This window comes from Acomys russatus, chromosome 27 (genome assembly GCF_903995435.1).
Source record: "Acomys russatus chromosome 27, mAcoRus1.1, whole genome shotgun sequence".
NCBI classification, from domain to species: Eukaryota; Metazoa; Chordata; class Mammalia; order Rodentia; family Muridae; genus Acomys; species Acomys russatus.
In genome coordinates this window covers 16,823,611-16,840,365 of record NC_067163.1, presented here as the reverse complement: position 1 = coordinate 16,840,365, position 16,755 = coordinate 16,823,611, and the positions used below count along the sequence as shown (strand labels likewise).

The 16,755-nt window shown below is 48.4% G+C and overlaps 1 protein-coding gene across 2 annotated transcripts; it reads left to right on the top strand.

Moving 5' to 3' along the window:
- Positions 1-9,477: 9,477 nt before the first annotated feature.
- On the top strand, positions 9,478-14,974 carry Pomk (protein O-mannose kinase). 2 transcript variants are annotated; one of them, XM_051169892.1, is made up of 4 exons: positions 9,478-9,627; positions 11,375-11,488; positions 12,603-12,888; positions 14,014-14,974. In XM_051169892.1, the coding sequence occupies exons 2-4, from the start codon at positions 11,451-11,453 to the stop codon at positions 14,782-14,784; spliced, it is 1,095 nt and encodes a 364-aa protein (XP_051025849.1). In that variant the 5' UTR covers positions 9,478-9,627; positions 11,375-11,450; the 3' UTR covers positions 14,785-14,974. The 2 variants fall into 2 exon arrangements, with proteins under 2 accessions (XP_051025849.1, XP_051025850.1); XM_051169893.1 differs by having other exon boundaries at positions 9,481-9,627; positions 12,481-12,888.
- The last annotated feature ends 1,781 nt before the right edge of the window (positions 14,975-16,755 follow it).

The following is a 16,755-nucleotide window of genomic DNA, read 5'->3' as shown; positions in this document are numbered from 1 at the left end:
TGCAAAATGTGGCTTTCTTGAAAAAAAAAATGACAAGAACTGAGAAAGAAAATATTTCTATAAAAGATGATTATGGGGCTGGAGAGATGCCTCAGTGGTTAAGAGCACTGGCTGCTCTTCCTGAAGACCTGGGTTCAATTCCCAGCAACCACATAACAACTCACAACTAACTGCTCATAACTCCATTTCCAGAGGCTCTGGCACTTCACAGACATATGCAGGCAAAACACCAATGCACAATAAAATAAAAATAAACAGATCTTTTAAAAGTTTTTTGTGATTTTGGTGAGGGAAATATGAACTTGTTAAAGTAGAAATTGGCTTGGTTTTTTTGTTTGTTTGTTTGTTTTTGTTTTTTACTGTAAGCAACAAAATCTACTCAAGATAATTTAAACTAGGAATTTATTCAACAGAGCTAGATCCATGCAGTGCCATAGCAACAAATGGCTGCTGCCTGAACCAGAACTGGGAACTGCTGTAGGACAGTGAGGAGCCATAGTCTCTAGGACTGCCACCTTCCACTTCCACATACCAAAAGCTCAGGTGAACAATTTGAGTGGGAAGAACTTGCATTATAAGGAGAAGTAAACTTCAGAGGCCCTGAAAATACAGTTCCTCGATTTCTGGTCTCTGCCACTCACTTCACCTGCTAGGACGGAGTTAGAGGGGCTCAGACTGGCGCGTTGGCTCCAGCAGCAGTCCAGAGAGGACTTTCAGTGTTAGAACACACAAACAGGGCACTCAGGGAGGCAGGGCAGGTGGATCACTGAGTTCAAGGCCATCCTCTAGCCTAGGACAGCCAAGGCTACACAGAGGAACCCTGTCTCAAGAACAAAAAACCCACCAAACCGCAGCTAACAAAATTGCTGTGAAGACTTGACTGTCATCTTTTCCCCATATAAACTCAGGAAATAACTTCCAGTGGGGAAAATGCATTCAAGTGTTATTTTTAATATTTCACTTATTTTTCAATGTCAGTATCTGTACCTTGTAGATCTCCCCAAATCTCCAGCTGTGTATTTGAAATGTGCCTAAAATTCTTATGTTTTTCAGCAGCATCATAGTAAAAACAATAAACACAGTCTTGTCCATTGTGGTGCATGCTTTAATGCCAACATTTGGGAGGCAGAGGCAAGCAGATCTTTGTTAGTTTACATACTGAGTTCCAGGCCAGCCATCCCACATAGCAAGACTTTGTCCTGAAAAAACAAAAACCAGTCTAGAGAAACTTACACAAGAGCATTTATTCTCAGAGATTACCATTGGTGACCCAAAATTGTTTTTAGGGCTGCTGACTCAACAAAGCTATTAGGGACTGTGTAAGAAGAAACATAACTGACCAGGCATAGCAGCACATATCCACGATCCCTGCATGCAGAGCTTACAAGTTCAGTGTTAGTCTAGGCAACCAAGTGAGATTCTGCCTTGGCAGAAACAGCCAGGCGTGGCAGCTCTAATGCCTCTAATGCCAGCATTCCAGAGGCTAAGGGGTAGCCAGACCTTGTCTCACATGAACAAAAGAGATGCTTCTGTTAGTCTACCCAGTCACTGCTCCTGTTCTCTTCACTCTATTATTTCTGTGTTTGTCTCTCAGACACAGCAAGAACAGTATGTGCTCATAACCATTGAACCGTCTTTCCAGCCCTTTGCTGATAATTTGTATTTGACATTTGTTTCAAGAGTTCCAGGTGTGTGTCATTCAGCCACAGGTTGGACATGAGCAGAACCCTCATCATCAGCATAGTTCTCCAAGCATTTTACGCTGATTGCGATCACATGGCTGATGTGCAAATCAGTCAGCCTCCCGAGTGCTGGGATTCAAAGCAAGTGCCACCACACCCAGTGTGTCCGGTGCTTTTTGTTTTCATGGAGAACCCATGTGAATTCTCAGGCCAGAGACCTAGACTCTAGTTTCACTGTGAAGAGACTGTCCAGCAGTCAGTGCAGGGACACACAGTGCTGAGTAGATTGAACCCTACATGGGAGAGGAGGTTAAACAAATGTAAGAGCCAGGGGACTGGGAGGAGTACTGTGGAATGCTGTCTGCTGAACATGCCCCAGCTATTGCACTCAGGAACTAAGTCACCTGCACAAGATCAAGCCAACCAAGATGCCAGCATAGGCCTGGAGGTGCTTTGTTGGCCTTTCCCCTTCCTGAAAAAAGAAGGCTGCTGGGAGGTGTCCCATGGTCAGGTGGACGCTCCCTACCCATGCGTGTATGGATGGGCAGCCCTAGTGGCTTAAGAAAATAGGAGGGGGGCTGGAGAGATGGCTCAGTGGTTAAGAGCACTGGCTGCTCTTCCAGGGGTCCTGAGTTCAATTCCCAGCATCCACATGGTGGCTCACAACCATCTCTAATAGGATCCGATGCCCTCTTCTGGTGTGCATGAAGACAGTGTACTCATAGACATAATAAATAAATACATTAAAAAAAAAATAGGAGGTGGAGGAGGAGGGAAAAGACATGGTGCTGGGAAGGTGAGGGGCAGGTGGAGAAAGGAAATGGGAAGTATATGATTTTAATTCATTTCCAAGAGTAAGAAAAACATACAATTTAAAAGCAAACACAAGAGTCTGCCCATGTGCACAATCATCCACAGTTGTGCTGTGGCCATGGAGCCGGGTGGGCCTGGGGTGCCGAAAGCTGGTGTGGGCTTCTTTGGAGTCCATTTCCACTGGGCAGAAAGGCTTGTTCTGCCTCCTGCAGCTTTCGGTTGGCAGTCACATTGGCTGCTGTGGTACAGGTGGTCATGGGGGGTGGATGCTGGTAAAGGAACAAAGAAAAGACAGAAGTGGATAAGAGCACAAAACAAAATATGAGGGTTTTCCTCCACTGTCCCTGCCTTAGGAATTTTCTTCTCAGCTCCATGCTTACCCAGAGATTTCCAGGTTTTGAGCCATACTGAGTTCAGGTTGGGGGTGGAGTGGGGTGGGGTAGGGGTGCAGGCAGGGAACAGAACAGACATACCCAGACCAGATCTGTGTTACTCCAAATTCTGGTCCGTCTTCATCCACCACAAATAGCTCTGCCGTTAATTCTGCTTGGATTCTGAAGCTGTGCTTTGCAGGACAAGTTCCAAGTGTCAGCTCCATCTTTCTGGGAAGACCCCCTCCCCCATCTTTTCTTGAAATCGCTGTTTTATTAGCTTCCCCTGTATGGGAATAGCATGAGGTCGTGGGTTCAATCCCCAGTACCACAACATTAAAAACATTTCTTAAAGCATGGGATGGTTTCTCCACCCTTCACCACTGTCTTAGTTACTTTCCTGTTGCTGTGATGAAATACCCTGACAAAAGCAACTTGAGAGGAGGAAAAAAGTTTATTATTTTGGCTCAGTATTCTAGTGGGACACTGGCCATCATCTCTAGATATAACAGCAGGCAGGGAGCCGGGACAGGAAGCTAGCACCCGTACACAGGAAACAGGGAGTGAACAGGAAGTGAGGCCTGTTTATCAAGTGTCACATCCTCCTGCAGGGGCTTCGCTTCCAAAACAGTCTCCCCCCGACAAAGAGCCATTGAAACATGGGAGATATTTAACCCTAAAACCACCACATTCATATGTCATGACGTTCAGGTCAATACACATAAGTCTGCAGCATAACTTAACTGCGCATTTATTTGATGTGTGTGTGAGTGCATGCGTGTGCATATGGAGATCAAAGGACAACTTGGGAGAATCCTTTTTCACCTCACACCATGTGGGTCATAGGGACTGAACTTAGACTGTCAGGCTTGGTGGCAAGAACCCTTTCCTGTTGCCCATCTCACAGGCCCCTGCATCATCACCATAGCAATCTATACATATCACAACTCATGATTTTAGTCATTTTCTAAAAGGTTGTTTTTTAATTTATATTATGTGTATGGGTGTTTTGCCTGCTTGTATGTTTGCACACCCACATGTGTCAGATGTCAGAGCCTCTGGAACTGAATTTCCAATGGCTGTGAGCTGCCACATTGGTGATGGGAACCCAGGCCCTCGGGAAGAACAACCAAGGCTCTTCACTCCTGAGCCATCTATCTCTCCAGCCCCCAGTTTAGTCATTTATAAGTGCATTATCCAGTGGCATCTGATATATTTCACAATATTATGCAACCATCACCTCCATCGTCACGAGAACTTTTTCATCTTCTCGAACTGAAACTCTGAATTCATTAAGCAGTGTTTTCATATATAATTCATATATATACATATATATATATTTTATTTCTGAAATTCTTACTGTTATACATCCAGGTATATCTTCTATTATAAATAATCTTGGTGCTTGAAGATGGCTCCGCAATAAAGAGCATGTATTACTTTTGCAGAGAACCTGAGTTTAATTCACAGCGTCCGTCTGTATCAGGTGGCTCACGCTTACTTGCAAGTGTATCTATCACCCCTGGCCTCTGAGTGCTCATGCACGTAACACTCTCTTTCTCTGTCTCTCTGTCTCTCTGTGTCTGTGTCTGTGTCTCTGTCTCTGTCTCTGTCTCTGTCTCTCTCTCTGTCTCTCTCTCTCTCTCATAGGGTTTCCCCCCACTGCTCTCCTGCTTCCTAGCTTGAACCCAGGTCTTTCGGCATGCTTGGAGTCAACCCTCGTTGTTTGGATAATAAACACAGATGGGTTTTTAAACCTCTCACTTGATTTTAAATCTGAAGAGTGAATAAGCTTAGGAGTAGATTATATGTATATTTTAAACAAACAACAAATGAGGTTAGTGAGCCCTACCCTCTCATTTCACATCAATACAAATCTAGTGTCACGTTGAGATCTTCCATCCTTCACATCACTTGAAGTTTGGGCCTGAAATCTGTTTAGTTCAGCTTTGCATCTCTGGACAAAGGCCCCAAATCACCTTTGCATGCTGTTTTCAAATCCAGACCCATCAGTACCCCTGAGGGCCCGTCTGCGGTGGAGCTGAGATGTCATTTCGTACAATTTGCTCATGCTGCACTTTGGCAGCCACCACTTTACAAAAAGAGTAGAACTGTAGATCTGAAGCAATCTTCTGAGGTTCCCAGCCCAGACCGGGGCTCAACCTGGTCTCTGCATTCACAGGGGCTGGGTGAGCTCCTTGGTGCTGCCCCGGGCTCCAGATGTGATGCGGGAAGCGGCCACCAGGGGGCAGCATAGCGCTCGCCTCCGGATTTCCGGCCGCACAGGCGTCGTGGGCAGCGAGCAGGATTTGGTGGTCGCCAGGTAGGCTCCGGGGCGTGGTAGAGCTGGCCGGGGTTCTGCGGGGCCTTTCTGAGCCTGAATCACCCCTCCTTCCGACCCCTCCATCCCCCACCCCCGACCCAGCCCAAAGTGGAATGAAGCGGCTCTCAGTGGCCTCAACTGGTACTTGACTCGGAGCAGGTGGTGGCAGTCAGTGGCCCCTCCGGTGCTTACCGTGCACCCCTCCTTCGGGTGTTCACTGTGCAGCTCCCCTCGGGTGCTCACCACGCACCCTCCTCCATTGTTCACCGTGCAGCCCACTCCGGGTGCTTACCGTGCTCCTGGCGCCACTACGGATCTGTCCGGCGTGCTCTCGCTTTCTCTCCCCCTCCCTCCCCACTTCTCTCCCTCCCTCAATGTTAAAAAGCAATTTGTAGACGTTCGACAATTTTGACGTCCCCACTCTTTTGCCTGTACAAACTGAATAACAACCGCAAAATTTAAATAATTCCCGGAAAGTGAGTTTTAGTCTGAATTGTATTGGTGACACCAATACCTTCTCGAATTGTGTAAAATATTCTTAAATGTTGGCATTTTATTTAGCTTCCTTATTTTTCTTTGTCTAACCTAAGCAGTTGGTCCTTTTTCCCGTTATCAAACAGCCATGATGTTTAAACAGTGCCAGAAGGTCCTACTCAGCCGGCTACACATATTCCTTTAAGCTCTGGGCAGTGTGTTCTGTAACAGCCAGCCTGGGTATCGGCCCCTTCCAGTGGCTGGCCCCTGAACTTTGTACGTACTGAGGAAGAGTGTCAGCCCTACCGCATACACCGCATACACCGTGTAGATGTTGAGCGAGCGCCTTCCCCTGAGTCCGGTTCCTTCCCTGGGAAGTGAGATTCTATCTACCTCTCACCATTGTTTTCAGTTTGATATTGTGAGAACACTTGCGTTTAAAGATGATTGCTTTTTCTCTGGGGCATTTAAAATGTGAGGATTTAACTAAAAGGCATAAAATACACTTAAGAAGAAAGATCTGTTTCCACAAGAAACAGATGCATTAATAGATTGCAAAGTAATGAGGGTTCAATATAGATTTGAAAATATGGATTCTGTGGGGCTGGAGAGATGGCTTAGCAGGTAAGAGCACTTGTTTTCACAAAGGACCTGGGTTCAATTCCCTAATGGCTCATCACTGTCCATAATTTCAGTTCCAGGGGACCCAGCTCTCTAGTCCTACCTCCCTGGGCATGCAAGTGGCATGCAAGCAAACACTCATGCGTATAAAATAAATAAATCTTTTTTACAAAGAAACTATGAATTCTGAGTTCCTGCAGAATGTTGTACTTGATGTTGGTAGCATGTGAGCGTGTTAGCTTTTGTTGCTATAATCAGCTTTTAATGAGGAAGGGTAGATTTGGATCCAGTTGGGGGGGGATTCTTTCCATAATGGGTGACCTTTACTCATGGCCTGTGGTCACTATGCACATCATGACAGGAGAGAGTGTGGAGGGGGAACCCGATGGAAACAAGGCAGTGGTGGAAGCAAAGAAACACAGGCTGAGGCCCCAGCATCTCCTTCAAGGCCACACTGTTACTGAGCCCAAGGCTTCCTTAAGGTTCTGCTACTGTCCATTGTCCGGACAGCTGGAGACCCAGTCTTTAATGAAAGTGCCTGGGGCGGGGGGGGGGGGGGGGGGCAGAGAGGGGATCATAGGAGAGTGAATGTGTGTAAATGGGGCTGAGGAGTGAGTAGTGGGCGTGGCCGTAGAAGGAAGCCACTCTGCACGTCCACAGACAGATCTCTTGCAAAACCCTGGACAAGGCCTGGCAATGTCACATTCAAAAAGTGTGTGTGCCCGTGCCTGTTTCACATACGTGTCATGGCATGCATGTGGAGGTCGGAGTACAACATGGATGCTGTTCTTGCTCCCTCCTGCCTTATTTGAGGCAGGATCACTTTGTGGTGTGCCACCATGTGTCAGGCCCAAGAGCTTCTGGGTATTTGGTTACCACTGCCAGTGGGATTTCAGCTTGGGCCCTCGCACTTTACCCACTGAGCCATCTGCCCAGCCCGCCTATGTTTTCTTAGGGAGCACCCTTTCCTTCCTAAAACTGTCTGAGCTTTAGGCTCCATGAAGCCAGCCTTCACCCAGGTAAGATGAGGGGGAGGTTGAGGTGAAAGAGATTTGACCCAAGGAGGACGTAACTATGGTGGTGTATGGTGAGGCTTGCTGGGCTAAGGACCAGGTGGTTGAAGGGCATTACAGGCCAGGTCCCTCGAAGAACTGAAGAATAGATTCCCCGGGTCTGCGTAAGCACAAGGAAGCGTGTGTGCCAGAGACCATGAAGACAGAGAAGTGCAATATGACCAGCCAGACTATGCATTCTTTGTTTGTTTTTGTTTTTTCCAGACAGGGTTTCTCTGTGTAGCCTTGGCTGTCCTGGACTTGCTTTGTAGACCAGGCTGGCCTCGAACTCACAGCGATCCGCCTGCCTCTGCCTCCCGAGTGCTGGGATTAAAGGCGTGCGCCACCACACCCGGCCAGACTATGCATTCTTACCAAGTGTCCTGCCTACCCTGTACCAGGCACCACAGACGGGGGTAGGCGGGTAGGGGGTAGGAGGGGGGGGACACCAAACAGACCAGGTGACAGACATCTTAGGAGTGCACAATCTAGAGAGGAAAGGGCCTACATTATCTCCTAAAGGATGTGAGCACCAAGGAATGTCAGGGGGAGTCTGGAGTATAGCGGGTGGTGGGGAGGGTTGTTTTCCCTTGGCACTGGAGTCGAACCAGCACTGTGTTGTGCCGTACCCTGAGCGTGGGCCCTGCCACTGTGTATGTCATCGCCCTCTACGCCAGAGAGTAGCTTTTCCACATCGTACACATTTTGTTTCATGCCAGGGAAGTTGCAGATGCCTGTAATTGCAGCACATGGGAGACCGAGGCAAGAGGATGGGATAGTTGGGCTGTCTGTACACTGAGACTGTCTGTGGCAGGGGGAGTTACTTCACTAACGTTGCTACAGTCCGTTGCAACTAGTGGGTAGAGTAGATAAATCTCTGCAGGCTAATGTGGTGCGCTGGTAAGATGGCTCAGTGGGATTAGGTGCTTGCTGCCAAGCCCAGTAACCTGAGTTCAACCCTCAGGCTCCACGTAGCAGAAGGAGGGAACCAATGCCTCCGAGTTGCATGCATTGACACGTGGACTCCTCCCACACTCAAATAAATAAATAAATACAATTTAAGAAATTGAAACAACAGCAATGCTGTGATAAAGAAAAAAAAAATTAGTTGTAAACCGGACTTGGTGGCGCACGCCTTAAATCCCAGCACTAGGGAGGCAGAGGCAAGTGGATCTCTGTGAGTTCAAGGCCAGCCTGGTCTACAAAGTGAGTCTAGGACAGCCAAGGCTACACAGAGAAACCCTGTCTCCAAAAACAACAAACAAAAAAAGTTAGTTGTAAAGTAGAATGTTTATCGCTTTAGTTGGCGACATGAGCCGAGGAAAGCAGGGCCTGAAAATGAGGCAAACTGAAGTCTTAATAGCCAGCTTTAGTCACAGCGTCAGATAATTTATACTCTGAGTAAAATGTTCAGCCACAAGGACAAGCCACGTGTGGCCAAGAGATGTTTTTCCGTAGAGGCATATGAATAACAGCTGAGGCATGCCCCCACACACCCCACCCCACCATCCACTACCCCGGGAGGGGCACAGAAACATATTCCAGGGACAATTCTGTCATATGAAGAGACTGAGGTCACCCGACTCTTGTTTTTTTTTGGCGGTTTCTCACAAGCGCTCAGAATTCCCCTCATACAACTCCACTCTTGGACTGTGTTCCCACAGCAGAATTCCGGTGTGCCAGAAGTAACCCTCGTGCTTGAGAAGTTACCTGTGGGCACAGACTTGTGGCTGCGGGACACTCGAACTTGAACTGTGTCCACCAGAGAGCCTTGGATGTTAGCGTTCACCCAGATTGCCTAGAGAACTTTAAAAGCAGGTTTTGTTTCTGATCAGTAGGTCTGAAGCGAGCACCTAGGGAAACTTCTTTCCTTCCCAAGTTCCCAGGTTGCTCCACAGTCGTGAGGCCCCGGGACAGCTGGGGATGACGAGGGTATCAAAGGTGCCTGGGTGGTGTATGTAATTCATTTCTTTCACAAAGACCAGGCTGGAGAGTGTGTGTAGTGCAGGTCAATGAAGGACCACATGCTGTGCAAGACTCTGGCTTGGATCCCCAGTGTGTGCTGCCCCCAACACGAAAACATAAAAAAAAAAAAAAAAAATTTTTTTTTTTTTTGAAAAATAGAAATATATTTGGGACAAGTATGGATTAACAAAAACGGAATAGATGGCTATAATTTTATTTCTATTTTTCTCTTGAGACATCCTGTTAAAGAAGGAAGGACCCTATCTGCTGTGGAGAATGGACCGGGACACAGAAAGAGCATGCAGGACTTGGCTGTAGAAGGCCAGGTAAGAGGTGCTGGTGGCATGTGCCAGGGCAGAGTGAGGAAAGGGCAGCTGTGAACAGGGTTAAGAGATTCGGGCAATGCAACACGCAGGGCTTGGCTGACTTTGAGGTCAAGGGAAGGAGGGGGGGGGGTGGAGTCACCCTGACTTGTGACATGAATGATAAGTAGGTTCTGTCCCCGTGATAGAGCGGGAGACCCCGAGAAGGGATGTGCTGGGAAGGAGGGAGACACCGAGGTAGGCAGTGGACATCCCAGACACTGTGTCTGCGGAGTGCTGGGAGAAAGATCTAGGCCAGAGTATAGACTTAGGAATTGTAAGGCCTTAGAGGGCCCCAGAAACCCTGCATAGGGTGAGATTTTCTTGGTCTGCAACACCCTCGAAAGAATATTATCATCTCATGCCGGGCTTGGCCAGCTACAACTCACGGCCTGTCCCTTTATAGCACTGAGCTAAGCGAGCATTTCACCAGTGAGATATAGCCCCACCCACTTTGGTCTTAGTAAATGTTGAACATTAGTATTTTGTGATTGTATAAAAACTGTATGGAGTTCAGAATCTTGTGTCCGTAAATGACCGTTTATTCGAATCCAGCCACGCAGGTTTGTTTTTGGACTCCCATTGGGGCCGCTCTAATACTGTAGCAGCGGAGTTGAGTGACAGGCAGAGATGATACAGGGCGTTGTACCCCCTTTTACACACCTCACATCAGCGAGGTGGTTACCACTTGATTCTGACGTTGACTCCTAAGCCTAACTATTTAGCATTTGGCAGTCACCACTCCCTGGCCTAAGGTCTAAGTTGAGACATACCTGGTCCCTTTAAAGATTATGAAGGGTGAGCTGGAGAGATGGCTCAGTGAGTAAAGGTGCTTTGTCACACAAGCCGGATAATCCCCAGAACCCACCTAAAGATGGAAGAGAGAGTCAACTCCGCAGAGTTGTCCTCTGACCTCTACATGCACACTGTGGCATGTGCTCACCTGTACCCACACATCGTACCCACAATAATAATAATTAACATAAAGGTTTTTAAAAAATATATACTATGAACAAGAAATGGCAGCAGCCTGAGTGGAAACGGTTATCACAGCTTCTGTTAATCGCTGAGGATGACCTGAGGGACAGACCTAGAGTTTAAGATGGATCCCTATATAATGGTGAACAAGTAGCCCGAAGCTGAGTGCTGTTGAAGCTAGTTGGGGAGACCCAAGACTATGGGGTGAAAGGGCAAGATGGCTTCCAGGTGGCCTTTCTGAAAGCAAGAGACTGCAGAGCCCGGGTTTACTGAGCATGTCCTGGTACCAGCAGGCAGAAGCAGCAACGTTCCATTCTGTGGTCTAAGCAAGCTACTGAACTGTCGAGTCTAACATGTCCTCATCGGCAGTAGTTGTGTTGCTGTGCCCGCACTACACCCGTGTCCTTGTGGGCTTAGAAACCGGAAGAGGAGGTTCCTTATTTACTGACATGGACTGTGGAAAAGGAATCGATTTGGGGAAGAAGACGAGGTTGACTTTGGGGGGTATTCTTGTTCTCTCAAGATGAAATATAATTTGGAGTGGGGGGATTAAGACAGAATTTCTCTGCGTAGCCCTGGCTGTTCTGGAACTCTCTGTGTACTGGCCTTGAACTAAGAGATCGTTAGGCCTCTACCTCCTCGGTGCTGAGACTGGCACTGCCCCCACCCAGCCTTTTACTTTTTTGTCTTTGGGTATTTTGCCTGCACGTGCGTCTGTGCCCTGTGAATGCAGTGCTGCTGGGGCCCAACATCAGCTCTCCTGGGACCATGTGGGACCAAGCACGAAGCTGACGGACCCAGGCATGTAGATGGAGACCCAGCTGGGCGAAGGAAGAAACTCCTGCAGGTAACCTTTTGTGTCACTGTCACTGTGGACTCCGGGCCCCCATGCTCCCAGTCTGACTGTTAGCTTGGAGCATCTCTGCCCAGCACTTTGAGGAACACGCATCCTTTGCTTGAGGGTCCATCCCAGGCCCCTCTGCCATGGCCTGGCCCCGTTCTGGATTCTTTGGGTTCCTACAGCCAGTGTCTCCCAAGTTATCTCCAGAAAACCTTGTCATCGTTGGTCTCACCCACAAATTTGTCAGTGCTTGTGCCTGATGGTTGCCATGGTCTCCTAGCTAGTCTGTGCACCTCTTGGGGTGTCTTTCCTACCCCAATGCCACCATGTCCTCCTGCTGAAGAGCAAGCCACCTTTGCTTCCTTACTGGTCTGTCCGTTGGGGCTAAGGTGCTTAGCTAGCATAACTGGGGGCCCATGTTCAATCCCCTGAGCCTCAAAAAAAAGAAGAAGAAAAGAAAAAGAAAACCTAAATATTTTGTTATTGCTGTAATGGGGTTCAAGCCCAGGGCCTTGCACATGCGAGAAGCTCCCTGAGCTATATCACCAGCTTGTTCAGGGGCTTTTGGGGACCTTCCAAGGAGTACCCCAACTTCTCAGCTAGCTTCAGGAGGCCTTTGTCTGTTTACTACACTAATTATGTCCCTTTGTCCATCTTTTATCCCAGCCCCGCAAATACATATTTTGCTTGTAATTTACTAAACATCCAGGCTATCAACTTAGTGTAAACTGCTTTGGAAGAAAAGACCTGGTCTGGATGAATTCACGTTTTAGCTAGTCGTATACAATGATGCTTATGGCTGGGCGGTGGTGGCGCACGCCTTTAATCCCAGCACCTGGGAGGCAGAGACAGGTGGATCGCTGTGAGTTTGAGGCCAGCCTGGTCTACAAAGCGAGTCCAGGACAGCTAAGGCTACACAGAGAAACCTTGTCTCGAAAAAAAATAATAATAATAAAAATAAAAATAAATGATGCTTATTAGCGTACCTCACATTGCAGTCTGTATAAGCCTTCAAGTGACCCTGAAGCTGGCAGAACCCACGAGTGGGCATGGCCACCCTCAGAACACACCCAGGGAGATGGAAATAGACCGTGCTGCTACTCTTCGTCTCCTACGATAGAACCGACATGGGACAGCAACATGGAAACAGGAAAGGTCTCACCCACAGAGAAGTCCCCCGTGTCGTTGGGCTGTTGCTCGCCATGGCCCTCATGAACATGCTGCTTTACCTCTGCCTCGATCAGTTCTTCATCTCCCCTGGGCGATCCACTGAGGGCCCTGAACGCTGTCCGCATGGTCACTTCAGAATTGGACGGATGAAAAATTGCTCGCGCTGGTTGTCCTGTGAGGAGCTGAGGACAGAAGTGAGGCAGCTGAAGCGCATTGGGGAAGGAGCCGTGAAGAGAGTAAGTGTTCCCGTGTGCTGTCATCACTGTCACCTCTGAGAGAGCAATATGTCACCTGTTGCTGTACCAGGAATCTAAGGCGAGAAGAAGGCTTGGGGTAGGACTTTGAGGCCAACCTGGGCAGTATAGAGAAACGCTGGCTTAAAAGCAAGCAAATGAAAAGGGAGCCATGAGAGCTGTGTGTCTGTGCTTGAGCCCCTTAGTCTCGGTTCTGGAACTCTGCTATAGTCAAACCATCTGGAGGAGGGGAGGCTGGGGATGTCGCTTACCTAGAAGTGTGCTTGCTTCAAGGCTATTCTCCGCCGTGTGGGGAGTTCAAGCCCAGCCTGGGCTACATGAGATCTTCTCTAAAAACACATATTTTCAGAAGCATAGCTAAATGCGTGGCCACGAGGTACAGCTGGGGACTCCAGTTAGTATCAGGAGGAAAGTCCTAGGATAGTAAGGTTTTTTTTTTTTTTAAAGTGTGCCATCTAGTTGTAGCCTATACTGTTTTCATTCACAAAGTTACATAATTCTGGAAGAAAACACAAGCACTATAGGCATCTTATAGCGTTGATGAGGGGTGTGAGCTTTCAGCACAGCGCCCCCTAGGGGCTCATTCCTGCTCTGAGAGACATTTCCTCAAACACTCACCTTTTGTCGTAGCTAACGGTCTTATTTTATGGGTGTGACGACAGAAGGCATCCTCTTCCTCTTCCTATTAGGTCTGTATGTCCCCCTCCCCCCCCCCCCCCCCCCCCCGCTGCACACACACCATCCTGACTCCTGGGACTTTGCTGGTAGAGTGGTCCCCCTTCCGGTATCATCAGTCTTTCTCAGCCCGCCCTTCATCCTGTTGGTGTCCAGGCTGTGCTCTTTCTTTACCCTGTGGTACATGACAGCTCTTGGGTTCTGCGTAGCCTTTGGAAGAGTCTGTCATCTTCCCCTGGAGCTTTGTCTTCCTTTCTTCCCCATCCTGGTTAGCTGCTCATCTCTCTGAGTGTTGTGTTTTTGGCAGGGAGCGCTCTGTATCTGGTTCATTTCCATGTCCTCTGTACCACGCCTGTTTCCTAGGAGGTTGTCTGATTCGCAGCTTGCCTGGGTGAAAGTCCAGCTAAGACGTTCTCTGTGGCCCTGTTTCAGGTCTTTCTGTCTGAGTGGAACGAACACAAAGTTGCTCTCTCCCGGCTCACCAGGCTGGAGATGAAGGATGACTTCCTCCACGGACTCCAGATGCTGAAGTCTCTACAGAGTGAGCACGTGGTCACGCTGGTTGGCTACTGCGAGGAAGACAGCACCATCCTTACCGAATATCACCCCTTTGGTTCCCTGAGCAACCTGGAAGAAACACTAAACCTTTCAAAGTACCGAGATATGAACACCTGGCAGCACAGGCTGCAGCTAGCTGTGGAGTACGTCGGCGTCATTAACTACCTGCACCGCAGCCCCCTGGGCACGAGGGTCATGTGCGACTCTAACGACCTACCCAAAACGTTGTCTCAGTATCTGCTGACAAGTAACTTCAGCATTGTGGCAAATGACCTGGACGCTCTGCCCCAGGTGGACCACGGCTCTAGGGTACTTGTGAAGTGTGGCCACAGGGAGCTCCATGGGGAGTTTGTGGCTCCAGAGCAGCTGTGGCCCTACGGAGAAGACATACCTTTCCGAGATGATCTCATGCCCTCCTATGATGAGAAGATCGACATCTGGAAGATTCCAGATGTCTCCGGTTTCCTCTTAGGGCACGTGGAAGGAAGCGATATGGTTCGATTCCACCTGTTTGATATACATAAGGCGTGTAAGAGCCGGGTCCCCGCAGAAAGACCCACAGCTCAGCATGTTCTGGACGCTTACCAGAGGGTTTTACATTCGCTCAGAGACGCTGTGATGTCTCAGACAAAAGAAATGCTGTGAAATTAAGCCATCGAGTGATGGTGGGCTTTACGGCTGAAAGCTATCCCAGACAGTCTACTCTTCATGAGCTTCGTCTTTTGTTGACCTTGGCTCTTCGGCCACGAAGGCCCTCCTCTACATCTGGCTGCACGTTTGAGTGTGCTCTGCTCTCCCAGCAACCTGGATGGAAGTTGCCAAGCGAGAAAAACCTTGCTTCCTGGTGAAGATGCAGAGAACCTGTGGCTCCACACAGTGTTAAAGGAAGTGATAGGACAGTAATCCCAAAGCCACGTTGCCTGCCCTGGTAACCAACCTGTTTATAGACTGCTAGGAAATGGAAAACTGTGGATGACTGTGAAAAGCAAACACACCAACTCAAAAAGTCCCGTTGAGAAGCTGGGGACGAGCTCAGTGGTAGGGCCCTTGCATGGTTACCTGCAAAGCCCCGAGCCTGACCCATATCACACACATACACACTCATGCTCAAAGACCATTCTGGGTGTCCAAAGTGTGCCCCTCTTCCCCCACCCCCCATTTTTTGTCAGTGAGGTCATTGTCAGTGTTGGAGATGATTTTCCGTGGCGCTTCCATGTTGTCCCCTTTCACTGAGTCAAGTGCACAATGGCAGCATGCTCCTGAGATTGTGAATGGCTAGGAATGTTTGGAACAGCAAGTTGGGGGAATGTTCTTACCTGCCTGGGATGGTGCTTTGAATTCCTGCTGACCTGGAGTTTCAGAGTGAATGGTTTGCATCCAGTATCGCTCTTTACTAGAAAGTGCCAAGCCCCGCCCCCATGACAGAACACTTAAAAAGTAAAAGTCCAGGAATGATGGTGCATACCTGTAATTCCAGCACCTACGAGACAGACAGGAGGAACCAGGAGTTCAGGGCTATCCTGGGCTATATATTATGACCCTTTCTACCCCCTCCCAATAAAATAAAAAAGTCTCTCCTGTGGTGCTGGCATCCTTATTTGGGAGGTGTGAGAGATTTGGTGTGTATTAACGGTCACCCATAGGTGTCTCCTGTCTCCCCTGAACCTGAGCAGACAACAGAGCTACCTGCATTTACGGATGGGGCCCACCTCAGCGTCTCCAGCCTCCCAGATCTAGAGTGAAGTCCAAGAATTTGTAACTGATTCCCTGTGCTGCTGCTGCTGCTGCTGCTCTGGGGACCACAGTGAGACACGCTGCCTCGTTGAGGAGATACAACAGGCCAAAGTAATAGGCGGCATCTGTAGCCCGTGGCTGACTAGGGGCTGAACTTGCTCAGGGTGTCTGAGCTGTCACTTAAAGTGCACAGGTTACTCCATTCACTTTGGGTTTACAAAAATTCCACTAAAACTCACCAGCTTAAGGATATTATCAGGTGTTGACCAGGGTGTGGAGTAATTAGAACCTATCCTGTGTTGCTAGTGGGAACTAAACTATGCAAAAGCATGTTGGGAAAACAGTCTGGCAGTTCCTCCGGAAGTTTAATAGAGTTATCACATGTCCTGGCGGTTCTCCCAAGGGTAAACCCAGTAGGGTCAAAAACACGTTCACATTACCCATTAACATTGATGGTACAATAATACTTAATAGACAAAAGGTAAAAAACAACCCAAATGTGGTATGTCCATATAATGGAATTCAGCCTTAAAGAATGCTGTTCTGGCTGGGCGTGGTGGCGCACACCTTTAATCCCAACACTCAGGAGGCAGAGGCTGGCAGATTGCTGTAAGTTCAAGGCCAGCCTGGTCTACAAAGCGAGTCTAGGACAACCAAGGCTACACAGAGAAACCTTGCCTAAAAAAAAAAAAAAAAAAAAAATGACGTTCTGGTGCATGCCATAGTGAGCCTTGAAAACATACCTTGTGGAAGAAACCACTCATAGAAGACAGTGTGTTACATACTTACATCTGGAACACCCAGGTCTAAAACCATGGAAACAGGAATGTAAGCGTCTGTGAAGGCCTGGTAGCTGGGTGCAGTTGGAGAAGAGGAATTGAC

Coding starts and splice junctions, on each gene's coding strand:
- Pomk (XM_051169892.1), top strand. CDS start 11,451: ATGGAGACCCAGCTGGGCGAAGGAAGAAACTCCTGCAG. Junction 11,489..12,602: donor GAAGGAAGAAACTCCTGCAG/GTAACCTTTTGT, acceptor CTCCTACGATAG/AACCGACATGGGACAGCAAC. Junction 12,889..14,013: donor GGGAAGGAGCCGTGAAGAGA/GTAAGTGTTCCC, acceptor GCCCTGTTTCAG/GTCTTTCTGTCTGAGTGGAA.